We start from the raw sequence: 19865 nt of genomic DNA on the forward strand, positions 1-19865 counted from the left end.
TGGTAAAAGTTTGTTACCAAATGGTATCGACGTTTTGAGGAGTTATAAATTCTTTCTAGGAAATCGGAATTTGAGAAAATTCTAAGAACCAAAATAAATAGTCTAAAATTCGAGATATTGGAAAGTGTAGGTACCATAATTCTAGTTTTAAAGGGAAAAAAGGAATAAATAGTCTAAAGATCCAAAAGCTCAAAAAATCCAAAATCGAAGAAATTCAAAATATATAATTTTAGAGTGAAATATTTCAAAGATATCAGGATTCAAGAATCCAGGAGTCAAATAATCCAGAGATAGATAACAACTCTTTTTGTTCAGTATCTAACTAAATTACCGACCAAATTATCTGTCCGCATGTGTGTACGGTATCATGTCGCAGTATGCAGTTGATCTCTAATGGAAACGCTCTACGCGTGGATAATTTTTCACTAGTTATCGCTCTGGAAATGTTTAATTACTGAGTCACCAGCGAGATAACATTTTGCAATCTAAGATTATTGGAGTATCAGTTGCACATATTTCTACACAGCTTCTGATTTCAATTATAAAAAGCTACTTTACTTCTGATAGACCACAGCACATAACAAATGCTCAGTGAATTATAAAATTCGTTTCTTTTTAGGTTTTCTAATATTTCATCATCTCTAAACAAACATGAAAGTTGGAGTTAGATAATTTTTAGTCCATTGGACGTTAAATTTAATCAGAAGCTTCTTCAGAATTTCAATTTTAAAATTTCCAAACACTTATCATTTCGGGATAGAATTAAGAATAATAGATAGAATCAAGAATTAAGAAATTTTTAATCAATAGAAAAAAACTTCATTATCAAACACTTTCTCAGACTTTCAGTCCTTTAGTCAGACACTTGTTATCCAGAAAATTATACAAAATCCAACACGTGCGATGTAAGGTCTGTTTACATTGAACTGTTGATAGGTTAGAAATATGAACTTTACCAACTATATTTCGAGAAAGAAGTAACCGGTATCCGATTTTCCGGCATGTAGCCATGGGGAAACTAGAATCAGTAAAGAGCGAACCTAGAAGCCGACGTACACCTCCATGGTTATCCTCGAAGCAAGTCAGAGAGCCGGTCAGAGGGAGAGGCCGCATTCCAATCCACGGAGAAAGCCTCTCGCGCATTTAACCGCGAGATGACCGCCCAGAGGTCGCGTAAACGAGCTCCATGGATCCGTTAGTTCGATTCGTATTCGTGTATATCTAACCTAAAATTATTCCATTCCATTGGTTTTTTTTTCATTTATTTTCTTCAATAGATCATTGGTTGTCTATCCAAGTTGCTTCTATGCAAGTTGAAATATTCAGCTGAGGTACATTTAGGACGATTACTGTAATACTTCTGTGCTACATTGGACGATTATAATTTATACTAATAATATACAGATAAGTATTCATCACCAGAATGCAAAAGGCAGAATGTTATAATATAAGATTATGAAAAAGCAAGCTGATTCTGACTGATGAAATAAAAGAAGATGAACCATGAAATTAGATATATGTATTCTTATAGGTTTATTATTAGTGTTATAATGTAGTTTTATTGTTGTTATATTACAGTTCATTATTGTAATTTAGTTTATGTCGTTATGATGTAGGCATTGTATTGTGTTATACAAGAGAAGTGTGGAGTTAAGTGTGAATAGGCAGTGAAAAATATTTGACCGTTCAAGGCCACTAACCCCACTATTCGTCGTAGTAGTTCTCTCATTGAAAGCTGTATAACGTGTCAATCTCTCTCTGTTTATGCTGTATTCTTTTATATGGATACATTCATAAAAATATAAACTTGCATAACTATGCACAGTTCATTAATTAAGAATGAATATTCAATCAATCTTATTTCTTTTAATACCAAAAATCTCTAAAAATCAGATATCAAACAATAATCAATGTTTCAGTACTTCAATGGTACAACGAAGGAAGACCAATCCCGAAACGACTGGTTCAGCCAGATCCCGTTGCTCCCACTTGCCACAACGAAGACGCATTTGAATTCAAATCGGGGAAAGTAGGAGGTTGAAATGTTTGAGGACGTTCGGTACACCGTACACCTGCCACAAGGTGACTGCATTCCACAGCGAGGCGGAACGTAAGTAGCCGGGATCCGCGCTGGAATGTATGTCGGATTTGCTGGAATACTTCACGAGCCGCTAGCAATACGCTGGCCAATTATATATATCGCACGCGGCGCGGCCGCGTGCGCATATCGTTTGTTTTTGCCCAGGTCGGCCTACTTGCGTCGCGTATGATTAACTCGCGCGATTCAGCCTCTGGTACGCTCTTGCTATCCGTGAAATTGACCATTGCTGGTCAGGTGAAATTTTCGATGCATCTTCGCGTAACGAACAGTACCGTTGTTTCTCTTCTTCGCTCTTTTGGTCTGTCTTGGTTTCTGTTCCTGGCACAGAAATAGGTTAGTTTCTTTCTTTTAAGATTATAATTATAACATTGTGTTATTAGATATTGGTATTATATTTTTCATTACCTTATCATGTATAGTTGGGCTTCTTTTTATTTGTGATCTTGCAGGATTCTACTGTTATTTTAGTGACTTTCTATACTCTCTATGTTCTTTTAACTACCCTTTTTAGTTCTCCCTACTGTTGGTGCATTATGAGCTACACTGCATTCTTCAATATTTTCTCTTTCTATTCATACTGTTAAATCTATGGTCTCATCAACTACTAAATTTCCTATGTAGCATAAACTAATTTCATATTATTCTAGCCTAAAAACTAATCGATATATACAACATTTTTATGTTTTTCAGTTCAATAATCAGTTATTAATATAAAATGTTTTAATGTTCCATAGTCTAGCAATTTCTTGTTATGTGGTTTCATCATTTATGAATTGAATTAATGACTCAAGGTCATCAAGGATCAACGCCATAAAATTCCTCCAATTTTATAAGCCTAGTAAACTAATAGATGAATTTTTTTGTTATTAATTCCAGCTTAGACTGTCACCACCTCGGCGCAAAAAGTGCGATACGCGTGACGCTATATAACTTTGCATATCCAACGATCACCCATCGGGATCTCGTAAGAATTTTCTTACAAAATAGGCACAACACGAGTTGTGGCGCGATTGAATACTGAATTCTTTGCATTCGCGTTCCTCGCAGCCGGATAAGAAGGTTCCTTCGTTTCGTGACACCAAAGTTTGTTCGTTGATTCTCTCTATTTGGATCGTTAGTTGGACGTATCTACAAAGTGTCCAGCATCCATGGAATGGCCGAAGGTACGGTGGATAGAGGCGGCTAGAGAAGAATGCGTTCTCTTTCCACGCCGATCGGCGTGATTCGCGCATGAATCAGATTCCATGTAACGGGAAAACGAGATTTCATTCAGTCCCGTGATTTAAATGAGACGAAACGCACAAGGAGCGGTCAAGATTCGTTCTGGATAACAGAAACTTTGCCGAGTTTTACCTGAAATAATGTATCCAGTCCTCAAAATGATCTTTATCTTTTTTACACTTAACATTGTTACACTGTGCAGTATTAGATTATCAGATAAGTCTTGAAGCTTTTCTAATATTTATTATACTCTATTTGAACACTTTGTAATAATATAATTAAATCAAATATGCACCACTTCATTCAATAATATTCTGCCACCTATTGAATAGTTCTATTATGCCATTCATACAGAATTTTTGTTGTTTCTGAGCAAAAATGTGACCTCTGAAAGGTTTAAGACTTATCTGGCAATCCAATATTTAATACTGCCACGTTTAACGCTGTTGAGGTTTCCGGGTGAGAGCCGGGTGAAAAGATTCCCGTCGTCTCACCAACATTCTATATTACATACATAGTTAACTTCAAGGGGTCAGGAAACGCACCAAACAGTGTTGAAGCAGTATTAAGTATAATACTGCACAGTGTGACAATGTAGTAGTAACAAAGTGTGATAATTTAAACCGTGCAAAGAATATTAAAGCTCTCATCCTTTTTTTTTTTTGCAAAATAGAGAAGTTATTAATCTATTAATAGTAAATTGGTTTCAACTTATTTCAACGAGTTCAACATATTCGAAGTTAAGAATTTTTTACTATCAAACATAGTCAAATTTTTAACGTTACATAAGTTGGCGTGATAACATGTTACGGGGGGCTATAAGGAATGCCTCCGCGGTCTACCATGAAGAAAGGGCAGAAAGGTTCCATGATTTTGCCAGCAGAATACGTTTTCATGACAATGTCGTCATTAAAACATCGACGAAGGCGCTAAGTGTATATGGAATGGCAAGTTGCGTGTGCGTAGCTCAATATTATGGCCAGTGGGTCTGCCATTCCTTCCATGGCCATTCTTTTCTACATTCCATGGCGCACGAACACCTTGCACGCCTCGCATGTACTCGATGTGCCTTTTTTGGTGGGTTTAGGTTAGGAGATAAGCAAAATGGATATCTTGTATGTACAGGTGGTCGTTTAGGTTTACCTAGATGGAGGGTATAAATAAAACATTAGTAGAGAGTTTTGGATTTAGTGGAATTTATTAAAAGATAGTAAAGAATTTTAATTAATAATAAATATATGTTTGAAAAATAACAAAAATATCATAATTTCTATCTATGAAGAGAAAAAATTATTATGTTCGTATGTACCTATATCTTTTTATTATTAAACAATGTTATTTTTATTTAAAAAAATTAATAGGCCATTAGAAACGTGTGAATAATAATTAATAGCTTCTGTTTATGAATAGAAAAAATTATTTTATACCTATTATTTTAAAACATAGACATTTTTTATTATTACTACTAAAGAATGTTATCTGTAATGAAACAAATCAACTTGAAAACTCAAAATCATTGAAAATTCGAACAAATTTTATATACTACTGAAAATAGGACTGATGTAAAGATTTAAGGTTAGCTTTTATACCAAACTCGATGACTGGGGTCATAGGTGAATGTGCTGAAAGAAACACTCGTGTATCGCAAACAGATCCACGGAAACAATACAATGGCAAAGTTCCATAACATGGCATTATGGCCCATGTTACGCGTCCGAGGAGGATTCCGTAAAAAGGAGCATCTACGCGAGAATGCGTTCTCCTTCAAGCACATACAGTTGCTGCGAGTCACTTATGTGTTATAGTTGCGCAATCTCGGCCTAGTTTATACACTATATAACTCTAATTTTAAAAATAGAGTTGTGTTTATGGAAATATGTAGTTTAATGAGAATGTAGATTAATTCTAATTTGTCTCTCTATGTGAATTCAATCAATTGCAATTTTTTAATCATTTTTATGTGAAATAATTAAATATTATTTTTTACTATTTTGTTTTATATTGTTTAAAAGTTATAAAGGAAAATTAAAAACGATCAATATTTTTGATAGTTTGTTAGGAGTCTTATTGTTTATAAATTTAATTAAAATGTTTGTCATTTGTTTTGAAATGTTTTTTATTGTAAATAATTAATTATACATATTTATATTTTTTACCAATATTAGCAACCAGCGAAGTGTACAGTGAATGCAAGAAAAATGCTTCTCGAGAAACGTCCGTGCGTCAATTTGCGTAATTGTCCAGTAAAACTGTTCCAAACACGCGATTTGCAACGAGGATTTCACTTCAAGCTGCTTCAGGTGTTTTAAAGCATGGATAGTAGAATCACATAAAACGAAAGAAAAAATACTTTTTAAAATTGTTATGGACCTGCATTTCAGTCTTTGTCAAAAAAACAAACTGTTAAAAATAAAAAAATAATAATCCAAAAATACCACCTTAGCCTATCTGAATATTAAAACTCTTTTATCACTCTTTAAATTAAATTGAAGATCTTTTCCATTATTTGCTAATACCCAAATATCAAATAAGATAAAATTACACCTGTTTCAACACTATAGCAAATTAAGTCAGCGTTACAAAACCCAGCTAAAACACTTACAATTTATCATACAATTCTCTATAGATCCCCAGCAGGTCACGAAATCTCCCAAGCAGTTTCATAATTCCGTGTACTTGTTGTTCCTCGGGATTACCATGACATAATCGTATAGTTCCATTTGGGCACGCACCTGTTTGAAATCTTCGATTACGTCGATATGCGGGACATGGATAATAGATGTACGCCATATGCTAATAATCTTTCGCAACATGAGGATCCTTGATCGGAAACGTGCACGTTAGTAGATGATAAATTGGCGTGGCTCATTCTTCCGACGATTCCTCATAAACCAGAGATCTCTCTCGCGTGAAATAAGAGAAAGCTAAAGAAAGAAAGATAGAGAGAGAAACGTTTTATGAGTGTAACAAGTAGACGAGATAGTGGCATAACAACAGACGTTTGGTGCAGCCGAGAGAAACCACTTTCGCTCTTTTCACTGCTCAACCGTGCGTTTTCATTTTTCCCCTTCTAATCGGATGACAAGCACAGTGCAGTTTTGTCTACTTAAACTTCATGCTCAATGAAACAATAACGAGTAACTATTTGTTATACAAATATATATAACATATATATACAACAATATACCACAAGTTAATAGTTGTGCAAGCATTTTGTCTATACTGACAATCATACTAATTAGGGAAATATTTGGGTTCTGTTTTGGTTTTAAAACGACATTTTTTTTAGAGACAGAAACATGAAGAAACATGCATTGACATTGTTACTTGCTGTTCCATGTTCCAAACAGTATCTAAGAAGTATGTATCAAAGTATCAACTTATAGAAAAATTTTCTTCACATAGGTGCGACATAATTAGAGGAACACATTTTGTATTTTGCTTTCAAAGCCATTTCTGTTCTTAGGAGTAGGAACGTGAGAAACATGGAAAAATACTGGACAACAACCATTAACTTTTTCAACAGACATCAATATAATATCAACACAAAATTTGTCATTGTTGCTTCAATAATGATACAACTTTAGATTTTGCCATTGGTAAAATGGTTCATGATACTGATTTCTATCGGCTGCTTCGATTGTAGGTTATCCCACATTTTGCTTCGGTGCAACGATCCTCGAACGAGACTTTTACGATTTTTCCGAATATTGCTTCACTTATGGTCGATCTTACCTTTAGGTTGGAATAGTAGAAAGCGAGTTTTCATGCGTTGAAGATGGTTGAATTAATTCGGCTGGTTATTGTTTAAGTGGTAGAGAAAGATGCATGTGGTTGTAACATACATTCTCCCTGTTTTCTCTGTTTAGTAGTGTATATTTTTAAAGACGAGTATTTGACGTGATCTAATGCTTAAACATATACATTTTGAACTGAATTTATAAATTTTAATTAGAAAGTTGAGAACATTATTTTTAATTTTATTTATTATTTATAACCTTACTATTTATACTCTATTCTTATTTATTTATTATTTATTTGTGATTCAATGTTAATAGAAAGACCAAAATGACAGAAAATGACAAATAGATTTAGCATAAAGAAATATAAAAAAATGAAGGAAATATCGGGTAAAATCAAGTCGTACAATAACATAATTGCTTAATTAGTCTTCGTCTCAATTTATTTTCCAAATACTTTTCAGATTGTCTACATCTCGGCCCGAACGCTCTTCATTTGTACTTACAGCGTAACGCCATGCAGTCGCATCACGGTTAAATACTATTTACTTTGTAGAGTTGACCAACCTTTTTCTTTCAAACTATTATCTAAAAAAAGTTGGTCAAGACAAGACGATCGAATCTCGAACAAGAACACAGCGCCCGTGTGAACTGTCGTTTACGCAGCGGGAATGGCAATGGTAATAAAATATAACGTTATCATCATCGTTATTATTATCAAATACACCGGGGTATTAAAAATAGAAGGAGAAGCGCGATCGTCGCGATTGTTCGGTCTTCACGAGCGATCATTTCGGAAGTACGTTCATTATGTACACGAGTATATTAAATCGTTTATCTGAGTCTCGAGTGCTGGAAACATGGCGAATCTTACGTCGGTTTTAGGAACTCTTGTATTTTATCGCGTTAGTCCATATTTTTCGCGTTGTTCATCGGTTCGAGACTCGCACGAATTTCTTCTTCACATCATCTGGCAGTGAAGTAAAAGTGTTTCCCTCAATGGACAATACATTGATATCGACGTAAAGATGATTTGAAACTCTTCAGGGGGTCATCAGGACACAATACACTTGTCTGCATCCCTTTGCGCTTGATTCGGCATTGAAGACGTCGGTGTACGCTTCCTCGCGCATGCTACTGCGTCGTTGGGCACGTAAGATATCCTGACACCGCCGTATGCTCTTCTCGGTGGCAAGGCGTAGGCAGCAGCTTCATCGGAACTGCTTGAGGAGCTGCAGGTAGAACAGCAAGACTCCACGTCGTCTTCGTCGCCCTCTATCCTTGATTTTGAGCTCCCAGCGACACCTGAAATATGTTTTGGAGTTATAGAAAATATATTAGTCAAGGAAAGGGTAATAGTTATTGTGAATACAGAGACTATAATGGGCATTTTTAATACAATAGATATAGCACATATTCTTTACGAGGCAAAAATAGTTGGTATAATAATTGGTGTTATAAAGGCAATATACATAGTGGAAGTATTCAGTACATTCTATGCAGCAAACATATCAAATATATCAGACATAAAAAATATAACAGAGAACGTAAACACAATAGAGAATTTATACTTCCTATTCTCTATAAATAGCAAATATAGCAGAAATAATGAGTATGTTCACTACAGTACAATAGACATCAACCTCAAAATATGAAGAGATCTAGTAAAAATCATATATAAATTTGTCTTAAAATTTCAGTGCTCACTAGACTCAAATCCAACCCTCAAAGATTCAACACCACACCCATACTTTTATAGCTTTGAAGATCCCTTTTCTCAGGATGATGAGCGATTCTCAGAAGGAACCCTGTTATCTTATGCAAAGCGGGAAAGTTTACCCCAGGCGGACGTGCTGGCGACTTCCTCTGGCTGCAAGCTTCTCGATCGAGACACATTCGTTCTTGGCAGCGACGCTGGGGGTGGAGAGGGTGATGAGGATGAATTCCTATCGTTGTTGGGCGATAGGGTGACGCGCGACGACCCTGCAACATGGTCGTTCACGTCCAAGTCGCCTTGGAACCGCACGCGCCGCGACGTCGGCGTCGGAGGGTCCGTTTGGCTGACGACGAGGGTCGTCGGCGACGTCGCCGATTCCAGCACGACCCCGGGAATCGCGGTTGCGACGATTCCGGACGATGTTGACGCCGACGCCGACGCTCCGGACGGAGGCCGGGGAGGTGGAGGCAGCTCTGGCATGCTTGACGCGTGGGAAGGAGCACAATTTTGAATGCATCTCAACGGCTCGCGGTCTCTTGCCTGCATTAACCTACGAACAGAAGATTTATGATAGCTAATTGGACTGATATGGTTGCTTAGATTGTCTCATCACTCATGTTACAATGCAATTACAGCTGAAGATTGCATGATTAGATAATTACTTTCGTGGAGAAATTTGTATTTTACAATAATATGCATATGATGGGTAATTTTATGCAGGATGTGTAATTTGACGAGACAGCTGGATTCGTTAGGAAAAGAATGGATGCAATGATAGATGGTTTAATGGAACATAAGGCAGAGCACCGCCTACCGATTGGCAACCCATCATGCATATCTGAGTGTCTGTTTTCTTTGCAACTTTTTAGAAATATTTAGATAAATGAGAAACCAATTGAATACAGTAAATTGGAATTTCATTTTTAGTTGTACAATTGCTTAAAATATGGTAAATAATATGCATATAGAAATATTTGTGTTTTAAAGTTAATAGTAATATCAGAATTGCATGTTGATTCATTGAGAAATTAGGTTATCGAAAAAATAATTTACCTTCCCAATTCGTTGCGGCTTTCCTCTGGATGTGAACTACGTTCCTGGAGGAGTCTCTCAAGATTCCGCTCGAGCAACACTCGGTCAAGGCCACTCGGTTTGGAACCGCTTGAAGGGAATCCTTCAGTAGGGAATTCAGGACTCAAAGTGCTTTGCGTAGGTGTTGTCGCTAGGGAAGCAGACATTTGATGATGCTTCCTATTCATTCGAGGTGAGTTACGAGGTGAACAGAGGGTGTGTCTGGATCCAGGCGGTGGTGGAGGCGGCGGAGGTGGTGGTGGGCTCGAGGAACCTTCGCTTGGTGGCGGTGGTCTCCGACCAGTTCTGCAAATCAGGTCAATCTCAATGTGAATTTAAGCAATTAAATTTTATTTTGTTAGAATGTTGTTTCTAAAGAGAAAATGTACGAATGAAATGAAAAATTGCCAATGTAGAAAATATTACTCTATTTATCAAGTTTAATAATGTTCTTTAATTATTATTCAAAGTGATAATTTTAATAGAAAGAAAAATTCTTGAATCCTCAAGTTTTGCTTGACTGTTTTATGTTACCAGAATACCGTAAGTAATATAAACTTAATAACATATATACTAAAGTTGAGTTCTACGTTATTAAAACATAAATCATATATAAATACATATTCAGAATTATTGACCTTTAACCAACAAATAATTATAGCGACTAAGTTAAACTCAATGTATGTAAGCTTTTATAATTACACTTCCTTCTTAGAAATTCTTCTTTCCTTTCTTAACTACATGAGAGTCAGAACAATGACTACCTAAGGAAGGAAGGTGGTGGTGGCGGTCCAGCAGAAGAATCGCTCGGTGTTGTCGGGGGTTCCCCCTTGCTACAGGCTATGCTGCAATAAATAGCACCTCTTCGCGGAAGAAACGGCCGTCCGAGAAGGGACGTACGGCAGGTTGCGCAACAGAAGCAAGCTTCAGTCGCGTGCCAGTGCTGACCCTCGTGTGACATTTGTCCTTGATCCACGCTGATCGGCTCACCACAGCTGTCACAGTACTCGGCGAACGAAGCATCGAAGCATCGGAGACAGTAAGGTCTACCTTCTCTCATCACGTACCTCTGACCACCAAGCTAAAATCAAAATTTTATAAAAATCATTGTGTGAAGAAAGTTTGATTTGTGACTTAATTTGAACTTAATTTGAAATCATATGATAGAATTTATATGATTTTCAGAATGGTTAGTAGCGAAAAAATAGATGAATAATGGCAATCTTCTTTACAATCACCTTGATTAATAATCAACGGAATTCAGTTCAGTCTATAATGTCTATGTATATCTGTATTTCTATGTATGTCTATTCAATCATATCTCACATTCATCCAATATAACCTAAAGTTTCAATAAAACAAAAAATCAAATCTATTACCGTCATAACTTTAACCATTCGTACAAATCAATAAAATGTCAACAAATAGACCTAAGGACTCATCAATAGTAGAATAAATCGATTTTCTAAATCAGGAGCATTCAATGTCATCCTTCATCCCATTCATCAATCGCCTGCAAAGGTCACTTTTATCATCACGCAGATTCTGTTCATCCCATTAATCCACTCCATGGGCCAATGCATCGTTACAAACGTGCACTTTGTCTCGGATTATCGGAAGATCCCCAGAGATCAGAAACGCCGGCATACGGCCCCCGATCGTAATCCAGATTCCATCGTTTATTATCGAGCTGGTTCGGCCGATAAGAAGCTTTGTGCAGCATATAGCCGACTGTTCGTGACATTTATCGACACCTAGATTCAATGAATTATCGCGTTGCATGCCGTGGACAGTCGTCACGGGAATATAAAGGGGACAGGTCTGAGGCTGACAGCTAAATCGTCCCAACGCTCCGGACTAAATGACTCTCGACGGACGTGCTCGTCTGGCGTAAATAATTGTCACGCCGCAAAAAGCACCAACAAACAAACCTGCTGCCCTCTGTATCGCCCGATATAACTACGAATACTGCTATTAGACTTTTTTTGTCGAATTACTCTAGGGTATACCATCTGTATTTCTTTTCCAATGCCTTTAATAAATATACAGTGACTACGAAAAGTATTTGCATACTCTCTTATTTTTCAATAAAGCGTTTTTTATCAGTACCTTCTTGCATAGTTAAACTAATAAATTATAATATATAATATTATGGTAATAAACATTTTAGCATAATAGTTTGACAATAAACTTTCATAAGCAATTTTTACAAATTCAAAATTAATTTTCTCCATTCTGATTACCTTATTTAACAAAAAATAATTAATGAAATTAATTAATTAATAAAAAAATTTAACATAGAATTTCTAACTTGTCAATTTACCAAATTATTATACAACAAGGCCCAGATTCTACAGGGTGCGCCGTTAGAATTCGGACAGAATTCAATTTGTAGTTCCCACCATATTAGAATTCAGATGTTTGTGCTGATTGACTCTGAAGTTAGTTAAATATGTCAATAAGTCTTCTATAACCTCAAAATGACAGAACTCGTTAAGCAAAACCCGGAATACGATAGAAGAGCGGCGATTATAGAAAGTCTTCGCGCCGGGAGAACGCCGGTCGAAATTATAAAATTCTTTAGCTACCCAAGATCGACGGTAATTTAATTTTGTTGTGGGCAAAACCAAATTTCCAGCAAGTGTTCACGTTTTGAGCGTTGTCTCAAGTGAGGGCGACGTCATGCCTCCGCACTTCTTCCAAAAAGGCGAAAGAATCACAAAGGAGGTTTATTTGGAGGTCCTGAAGACAGTAATAAAGCCGTGGATGGAAATTACGGCTTCTGGAAGGCCGTATTTATTTCAACAAGATGGCGCACCTGCTCACACAAGTCATCTTGTTCAAAATTGGCTCTCTGACAATGTGGACATGTTTTGGTCGAAAGATTTCTGGCCTCCTAACAGTCCCGACCTAAACCCATTGGACTATTACGTGTGGGGCGTTATCGAGAGACAAACTAATAAATGCAGGCACCCCAACGTCAACTCCCTACGAGCTGCTATCGAGTCAGAATTCGCGACAATTAAACGCGACCAGTTGAAGTCAGCGTGCTCGCGCTTTAGAGCAAGAATAGAGCAGGTCATAGAGGCAGAGGGTGGTTACATAGAATAAAAGTTCTCAGCAAGGACCCTTTAAATGAGATATAACAACATTTTCATGTGTTTTTGTGTATTGACTTAAATAAACAACTTTCTGCACAAAACTTCTTTTGTCCGGATTCTAACGGCGCACCCTGTATATTTCATTTTCATAGTCCCCAATTTTTATTTTATTTTATTAAAGATACCTAATTAATTAATATGTAACTCCTATAATAAATACAACAATGTGCGAATACTTTCTGTAGCCATTGTATTTGCATTGTTGGTGTATTCAGTAAAATACTGGTTTCTTTACGATTAATACATTCTCGATGATAAGGTTACATTATGTACGGGTATTAAGTGCGATTTGATCTGACGGTGAGGAATTAAGTAGGCGCGTGTGTATTGGTCGACAGGGAATCTCGATTAATCGTCACGATAAGTGAGAGAAGTTGATCCGCGTCGGATGCAGATCAAAGGAACGATGATAAATTGTAAATCCAAGTCTGTCTTTTTTGATTACGTTAGCGTTCCATGCTAACCTTTTCGATTTATTTTCAATAAGAAGCTATTTTTAGGTATTCCTTTTTGGTGTGAGCCAAAGTTGTGGTTTTAATAAAAAATCAAATAAAAATAAGAAATGCTAATTGAAAAACGATATAGAAAAGTAGAAATGAAGTTGATCACCCCGTAGTTTGTACATGAAGTGACCGGTGTTTCAGCAGTGACGTTAAAATGCAGATGTTCGTTTTTATACATATATATATACGATACATAATTCATAACTTTCGCTTAGTATTCATGAAGAGTCAGTAACATCAATGACTCTGTACTTGAAGCTTCTGAATCGAAACAAAATCATATAACTGACTTTAAATAGCAAGAAACGTTCAATAGATCCCAATCTATTTCCATACTCTTATTCTATTATTTTAATGCGGGTAACTATTCGCATAAATAATCCACTAATAAATACTCATCACCAATTATAAAAAATTCCTACCTGTATTATATTCCAAATAAAACAATGATCTCGAACATCCTTGAGCATAAATCTATATATACCTAACTGCGTATATTAATAGATGTCACATTATGAGTTGTGCTAAGCTGGTTAGAACTGAAGACCTGATTAGATTTTAACTAGTCCGAACCTAACTTGCAATATAAACAAATCTATCATTAAGTATCTAAACCCAACATAAAACTACAAAAAGAAAGGAATTTCAGTAAACCTACTCCTAAACATGACCTTGTATCATTAAAACTCTCTTAGCTATTTTAAATCTTTCAGTGAAAGGAAAAGGATTTCCTTCTACCTACGTCTTCCCGTACTATCCAAAAAGGGGTCAACCATTAAAACCAACATTCACCCACCATATATTAAACTATCTTCCTACTCTTTCGACCTTTACCTGGCGATCGCACTCGAGGCACGCGAAGTGCCGCATATGCCACGCCCTCCCCTCCGCCTCGGTGCATTCGTCGGCAAGTATGATCTCGTCGCAGGCGCAGCACCTCGGTTTCAGCGTTTCCGCATGATGCCGGCCGCAGTATAACCTGCCGTCCCTCCAGAAGTATATCAGGTCGACGAGCAGCTGCCTGCACACGCAGCAGACGAAGCAGGCCGGATGCCACAGGGCGGACGGACCGGCGCGGCTCGCAGCCACCGCCATCTCGCCGGCCGCGATCGGCCTGGTACATTCGCGGCATCCGGCGCCGTGGGGCCTGTCCAGCTGGTTCGCGTGTCCCCGTCCAAGCGCCTCGCGTTTCCGTTGCGTGGCGAATGTCCTAAGCTCCCGCTTTTCCTCCTCGCTCAGACCGCTGCAGTACCGCGCTTCGTTGTCGTGCGGTGGGAGCTGCTGTAGCAGCTGCCTAACCCGCTCCCGCTCGCCGGCGCTGCCCGCGTACGGGACCTTGTCTTCCGGTAGCGCGCTGAAGTACAGGTGTACCTACGACACATGGCGCGAGGGAATGGTAATTAAGAGCGATTGGGACAGACGTGTTGTGATATATCGGGATTTTGCGTGTATCTTGATAAATGGTTTGATTGGTTTAAAGAAGCAAACAGGTTAGAATATAGTGTCTAGGGCAAGGGAGACATAATGAACTGGGAATGAAAAATCTTTGAATGGAAAACTTCTTTCAGTAGATTTAGTGACTAATTTAGCTTTTCTTGATTGTTTGTTGATGTTACAATATCTTAATATGTACATATATGGTTCGGTTGGTGAAGAGGTTAAGAAACGAAGAGGTTAGGATATAGAATCTTGTGCAAAAGGAATAAGGTGTATTGGAAAGCTGGATGGGGAATTTCTTTTCGTAGATTCAGTGATTAATTTAGTTTCTTTTAGTTGTTTATTGATGCAGTCAGTTTAAATGCTCGGCTTTTTCGTATATTTGTTAGAAATGAGGAGAATATTGTAAGTTGTAAAGAAATGGAAGAACATCATTTTGAAAGGTTAATAAGAGGTATGTCCTTTTTATGAAAAATGAAGCATTATGTCCTATAATATTTGTTTCTTGTAATTGTTGTATGAATTTTATGTGTTTAACTAACGTGACATAATTCAAATTAATAATGATCTTTCTTTATGAAAAAAACTAGAATTCAATTGATTAATGCACCTGTGGGATTGATCAATCAAGTCAGCTTTCATATCGATAACGCGATCAAGGAGTGTCAATCGATCGGCGCCTCCTGGAAACGCTTTTTGATCAAACAGAACTTGATATGCTTCGATTTATTCGATATGGAATATCGAATATCTCTTTAATTTCTGTGACGGCGAATCTGATAAAGCTGCACGTGCATAAATAATTTCGATGCTTGAGAATGATTGCTTCAAGAATTCGCAGTGTCTCACAATAAAAAGAAAAATAAACGAATAGAACATGATTACGAAATTTCCTATATCCATTGTGAGGGGAATAAAAATAAAAGTTTGGATTATACAAGTAAATTTTTAATGGAAGGGATAGCAAGTTTTACGAGATGAATCGAGAACCTTAAACGTTTTATGTATCGACGATCACGATGCTCGATATTCATCATTCATGAATAATTCAGAAATGAAATGCTTACAGTTACACGGGACACGTGACGGACTCCTCCCTTGGACAAAACACTGGAATGGGTCTGCAATGTTTTATTTCGCTTACGGGATCGACGTTTGACCCGAATCTTTTCTCATTTATATTTCGTTTCTACTTCTAACGTTTTTATTATGTAAATAACTAATTGTAAATAGGAGAAAGGAAGAAGAATAATATAGCAGTAAGTATTTGCATATTTGCATTTGGAGAAGAATTTCATTGTAAAAGTTCTTGATATCCTAATCTCGCGAATTCAACATTTTTCAAACGAAACGTTATATCTTTCAGATAACCTTAATGCTCTTGAATAATATGTAAAAATGTTAAAGTTTTTCAAAATTCTAGGCGTCGCGGGTATCCTCTTTGTAACTGTCTCGATAAATCCTACGGAGAGAAAGTCAACCTTTATGTAAATCTAAAGTCACCACGTATGGCGCATGGAGTATCAAGGTGCGCCCATATAGCTAAGTTCTGTATGAGTTTTGTAACGTTCAAATCTTTGGGTGACCTTTTTAAAATTCTTTTGTTTCGTGAGCGTAAAATTCTCTTGTCATGATCTTCGTTATTTGGAATTGAGATTTGTATTTTAATTATTTTCAAGAATGTTTAAATTACCTAGGCTTTTAGAAATTCAAAATTAGAAAACTTAAAGAGAGTGAAATTCACAAATTAAGAACTTCTAAACAAAATCTAATCGCTTAGAACACATATGTATGTGTATGTAAAGTATTGCAATATGTAAATTATGCGACATACAGGGTGTCCCAATGTTTTGCGGCGAAATGTCAGTACATTCTATAGGTCAAAGTAAGAAAAATCTGTCATATAAATATATGTCTTTATTACTATTTACATATAGCAATGGTCAGAAGGTTTTTTAGTTTATTTTGGTTTTTTTTTACAATTTGTCCTGAAGGACATTTGGTAAAGTGTTATATCTTATTGGTAAAAAAAGAAATAAAATAAAAATAAATATAGCATGTGGGTGGCTACCCCCAGCGGGGTGCCATCTTCGTGTTTGCTAGGTTATATCTTTTATGTGGTCAGAAGGTATCATAATACTTCTACAACTCTAACTACAATTCTATTTTGAAATATTCATCATTTCGGCAAAAAATTACTTTTTGAAGTTCTTGTTTATTACTGGTTGAAGTTGGAAAACGAAGAATTTCGTATATCATTTTTTTTTTTTTTTTTTTTTTTTTATAATTCTTTGACAGTGCTTTCAATGACTTATTTTTGCATGATATTTTGTTCTTATCTTGACATATAGGACGTACTGACAATGTTTGGCCACAAGTAACTCAGACATTGCATGTAAAAGATTTTACACAATGATTATTTTTATAGGTAGTGGAAACACAGATCACATCATGAACATCATGGTCACTTTACCGTTAATCTAATTTCTGCAACTTAACTTAAAAAAAAAAATGGACATTTCAACAACCACATACAAGAATATATAATCGATCAATATTAGTAGATATACCTTGAGTTAAAAATAAGCTCTAACGGCCAGAATACAAAGATAAAATCAAGGGACCATAGTTATGTCAGTATTCTAAGCATGTCGAATAAGTTATTTTCTTACTTGATCTGGCCTGAGGCCTGGCGGGACCCACGTGTACTCTTCGAGCGCGCAACCGCTGTCATCGTCGCTCTGCGAGTGCCTCTGATGATGCATCAGGGCGTCTTGAAGGGCGAGGCCTGGCGGAGCCGGTTGCATGGGACTCTTGAAAGGTTCCTGGTGAGAAGAGCCAGCGGCCGCGCTCTGAAAAGCCATAGCCACGGCCATCGGCGGACCAGGACCGAGGCCGAGTCCCGAGGGACCGCCCGCCTCTGTCGAGGTCCGCTGATGCTCCTCCCTGGGACACCTGCAGCTTCTGCACACCTTTCTGAAATCAGAATCGAGTGATCTGGGTTAGAGAGGCTCAGGACAGCGAAAACGAGGCCATTGGTTTCCTTTGCGTTTTGTTAGAGCTTTAATCCTACACAGGGTTGGGCAGTAATCGTAGTAAAACCGGGCAGGGGCTGATATTACATGAAAAAATAAGTTGGAAATATAGAATAAAATTTTTTCATATGACGTTCCTGAGAAAATCAAGTTTGAAAATGTGTCAAATATACTTTAACTTGGCTAAGTACCGACTAGGTATGAGTAAACAATCAGCAGGATGCTATTATACATATGGAAACAAGTCAAAAATGTAAAATAAATTTTTCTGCTTATAGCCAATTTGAACTAGCCCAGTTATTTTTCTAAAAAATGAAGCATCATATGAAAAATATTGTTCTACATTTTAGACTTATTTTCAAATGTAGTTTATATCCCTGTTGATTATTTTAAGTATACTTGTCAAATCTTCGAAGACGATTATCTCGAAAACGATGCTTCAGATGAAAAAATGTTGTACCAAATTGTTTTCTTATTTTTTTATTTAAAATCATTCTCTGCCCGGTTGCACTACCATTACTCCTACCCTATATACTTTTATAGTTTTATTCTGTGTAGGATTTCTAACCTAGCAAATTTATGTAGTTTATACAATGAATTTATTTTAAATAAATTTTATTTTAATTCTATGAAATCATATTTTAGATTCGTGAATTTTGGAAACTTCCTGATTTTGTTGCAGATTGACTTATTATTTATGAAAGTTTATAAATTTGACCAATATAGGTAATTTAATATAGGTTATGTATAAATTACAGAATAGTGTATTATTGATAGTTTTTTACAAAGATTAATAATAAAGCATTGAAAATAGAACAATCTAACTGATTTCGAAGTATTTAAGAATTTCTAGTGGAATGATTATTCCAATTAATGAAGTAATGCTCTAATTGGCAAATTAACATAACGCTAAATGTAAGTTAGGTTACGATTCAGCATACCTAAACAGAAAGTATAAATTATATGATTCTTTGGATGGAAGGTTCGTTCATAAAGGCGACATATTAATTAAATTTTACAATTTGCAATAAAACCATGCAAATCGGGTTCATTACATGTAATTATTAGAAAAAATTCCGATCATTCTAATTTGATTGGTGCAGAAACTCTATCGCCGATTGTAAATTCAAAATCATTGACATTCTCTTACGCTGAAGAAGTTAAATACTATCTAAGTATTCTAACAGCAGAGTATCGAAATACTTCTAGTAATATACCCTAAATTCCGAAACATATCTGCACGAAGCTATAATGTGACGAACGCTTCAATCCACAAGAAATTATAAATAGATATCTATTAACATTGAAATATGTTAACAAATGATATATACATGATTTTTTAAAACGTGTAGCTTTAAATATAATCAATGCAATTAATCGAAATATGTTTAATTTAGAACTAATTAGTGTGTTAAATATGTTTCTACATGAGTACATTGCAACAAAGAATTCATACTAGCACTACACATATTGCATATAAACGCAGTAGCGTTCCAAGAAGACATTCTTTTCCCACAGGAAGCGATAAATTCGCTTCCCATCAATTCGAAGAAACGGAAGGACCTCGATCGCTTCGCAAACCTATTAATTTAAAAAAAAAAGTATATAATCAACCCTTTAATTTCAACTCAAAAAAAAAAAAGAGGAAACTAAATGCAGTGAAAAATAAATTTAACGAACATAAAGAAACCCTTTAATTTTCATTAAAAAAAAAAAGAAGAAGAAATATATGTGTGCAATTAAGAATAAAATTAATATCTCTTAACTTTCACAACCAGAAGTACTATAAGACCGACATCTAGTAATTTCCGTTCAATATCAATTAATAACCTCTCAACTTAAAAAAAAAACCAGACCTATACACAATTTAGTTAATTTT

General features: G+C 36.1%; 1 protein-coding gene and 2 long non-coding RNA genes across 10 annotated transcripts in view; 1 reads left to right on the forward strand and 2 right to left on the reverse strand.

Annotated features, from left to right (window-relative positions):
• LOC132916768 (uncharacterized) overlaps positions 1-5116 on the reverse strand; it is a 6047-nt gene extending 931 nt beyond the window's left edge. The window contains exons 1-3 of one of the 5 annotated variants that reach the window (XR_009660190.1): positions 4912-5116; positions 2507-4465; positions 957-2413 (exon numbers count right to left, since the gene is read on the reverse strand). This is a non-coding gene — a long non-coding RNA (uncharacterized LOC132916768). Of the gene's footprint in view, positions 1-956; positions 4466-4911 lie in introns of all 5 variants that reach the window. The other 4 variants (XR_009660188.1, XR_009660189.1, XR_009660187.1 and 1 more) reach the window with 4 other exon arrangements.
• Positions 5117-7476: 2360 nt separating this feature from the next.
• Positions 7477-19865, reverse strand: part of LOC132916239 (prickle planar cell polarity protein 3-like) — a 117284-nt gene continuing 104895 nt past the window's right edge. For all 4 annotated transcript variants that reach the window (XM_060976056.1, XM_060976057.1, XM_060976058.1 and 1 more), the window contains 6 exons: positions 17624-17927; positions 14349-14885; positions 10615-10931; positions 9833-10156; positions 8902-9329; positions 7477-8367 (listed from right to left, as the gene is read on the reverse strand). In XM_060976056.1, coding sequence (XP_060832039.1) covers positions 8117-8367; positions 8902-9329; positions 9833-10156; positions 10615-10931; positions 14349-14885; positions 17624-17927 — 2161 coding nt within the window. In that variant the 3' untranslated portion in view covers positions 7477-8116. The remainder of the gene's footprint in view (positions 8368-8901; positions 9330-9832; positions 10157-10614; positions 10932-14348; positions 14886-17623; positions 17928-19865) is intronic.
• Positions 14798-17627, forward strand: LOC132916251 (uncharacterized). The gene is made up of 3 exons (XR_009660059.1): positions 14798-15221; positions 15260-16901; positions 17080-17627. It is a non-coding gene; the product is annotated as an uncharacterized LOC132916251 (long non-coding RNA).

The sequence above is a fragment of the Bombus pascuorum genome, chromosome 2 (assembly GCF_905332965.1).
Source record: "Bombus pascuorum chromosome 2, iyBomPasc1.1, whole genome shotgun sequence".
Taxonomy (NCBI): domain Eukaryota; kingdom Metazoa; phylum Arthropoda; class Insecta; order Hymenoptera; family Apidae; genus Bombus; species Bombus pascuorum.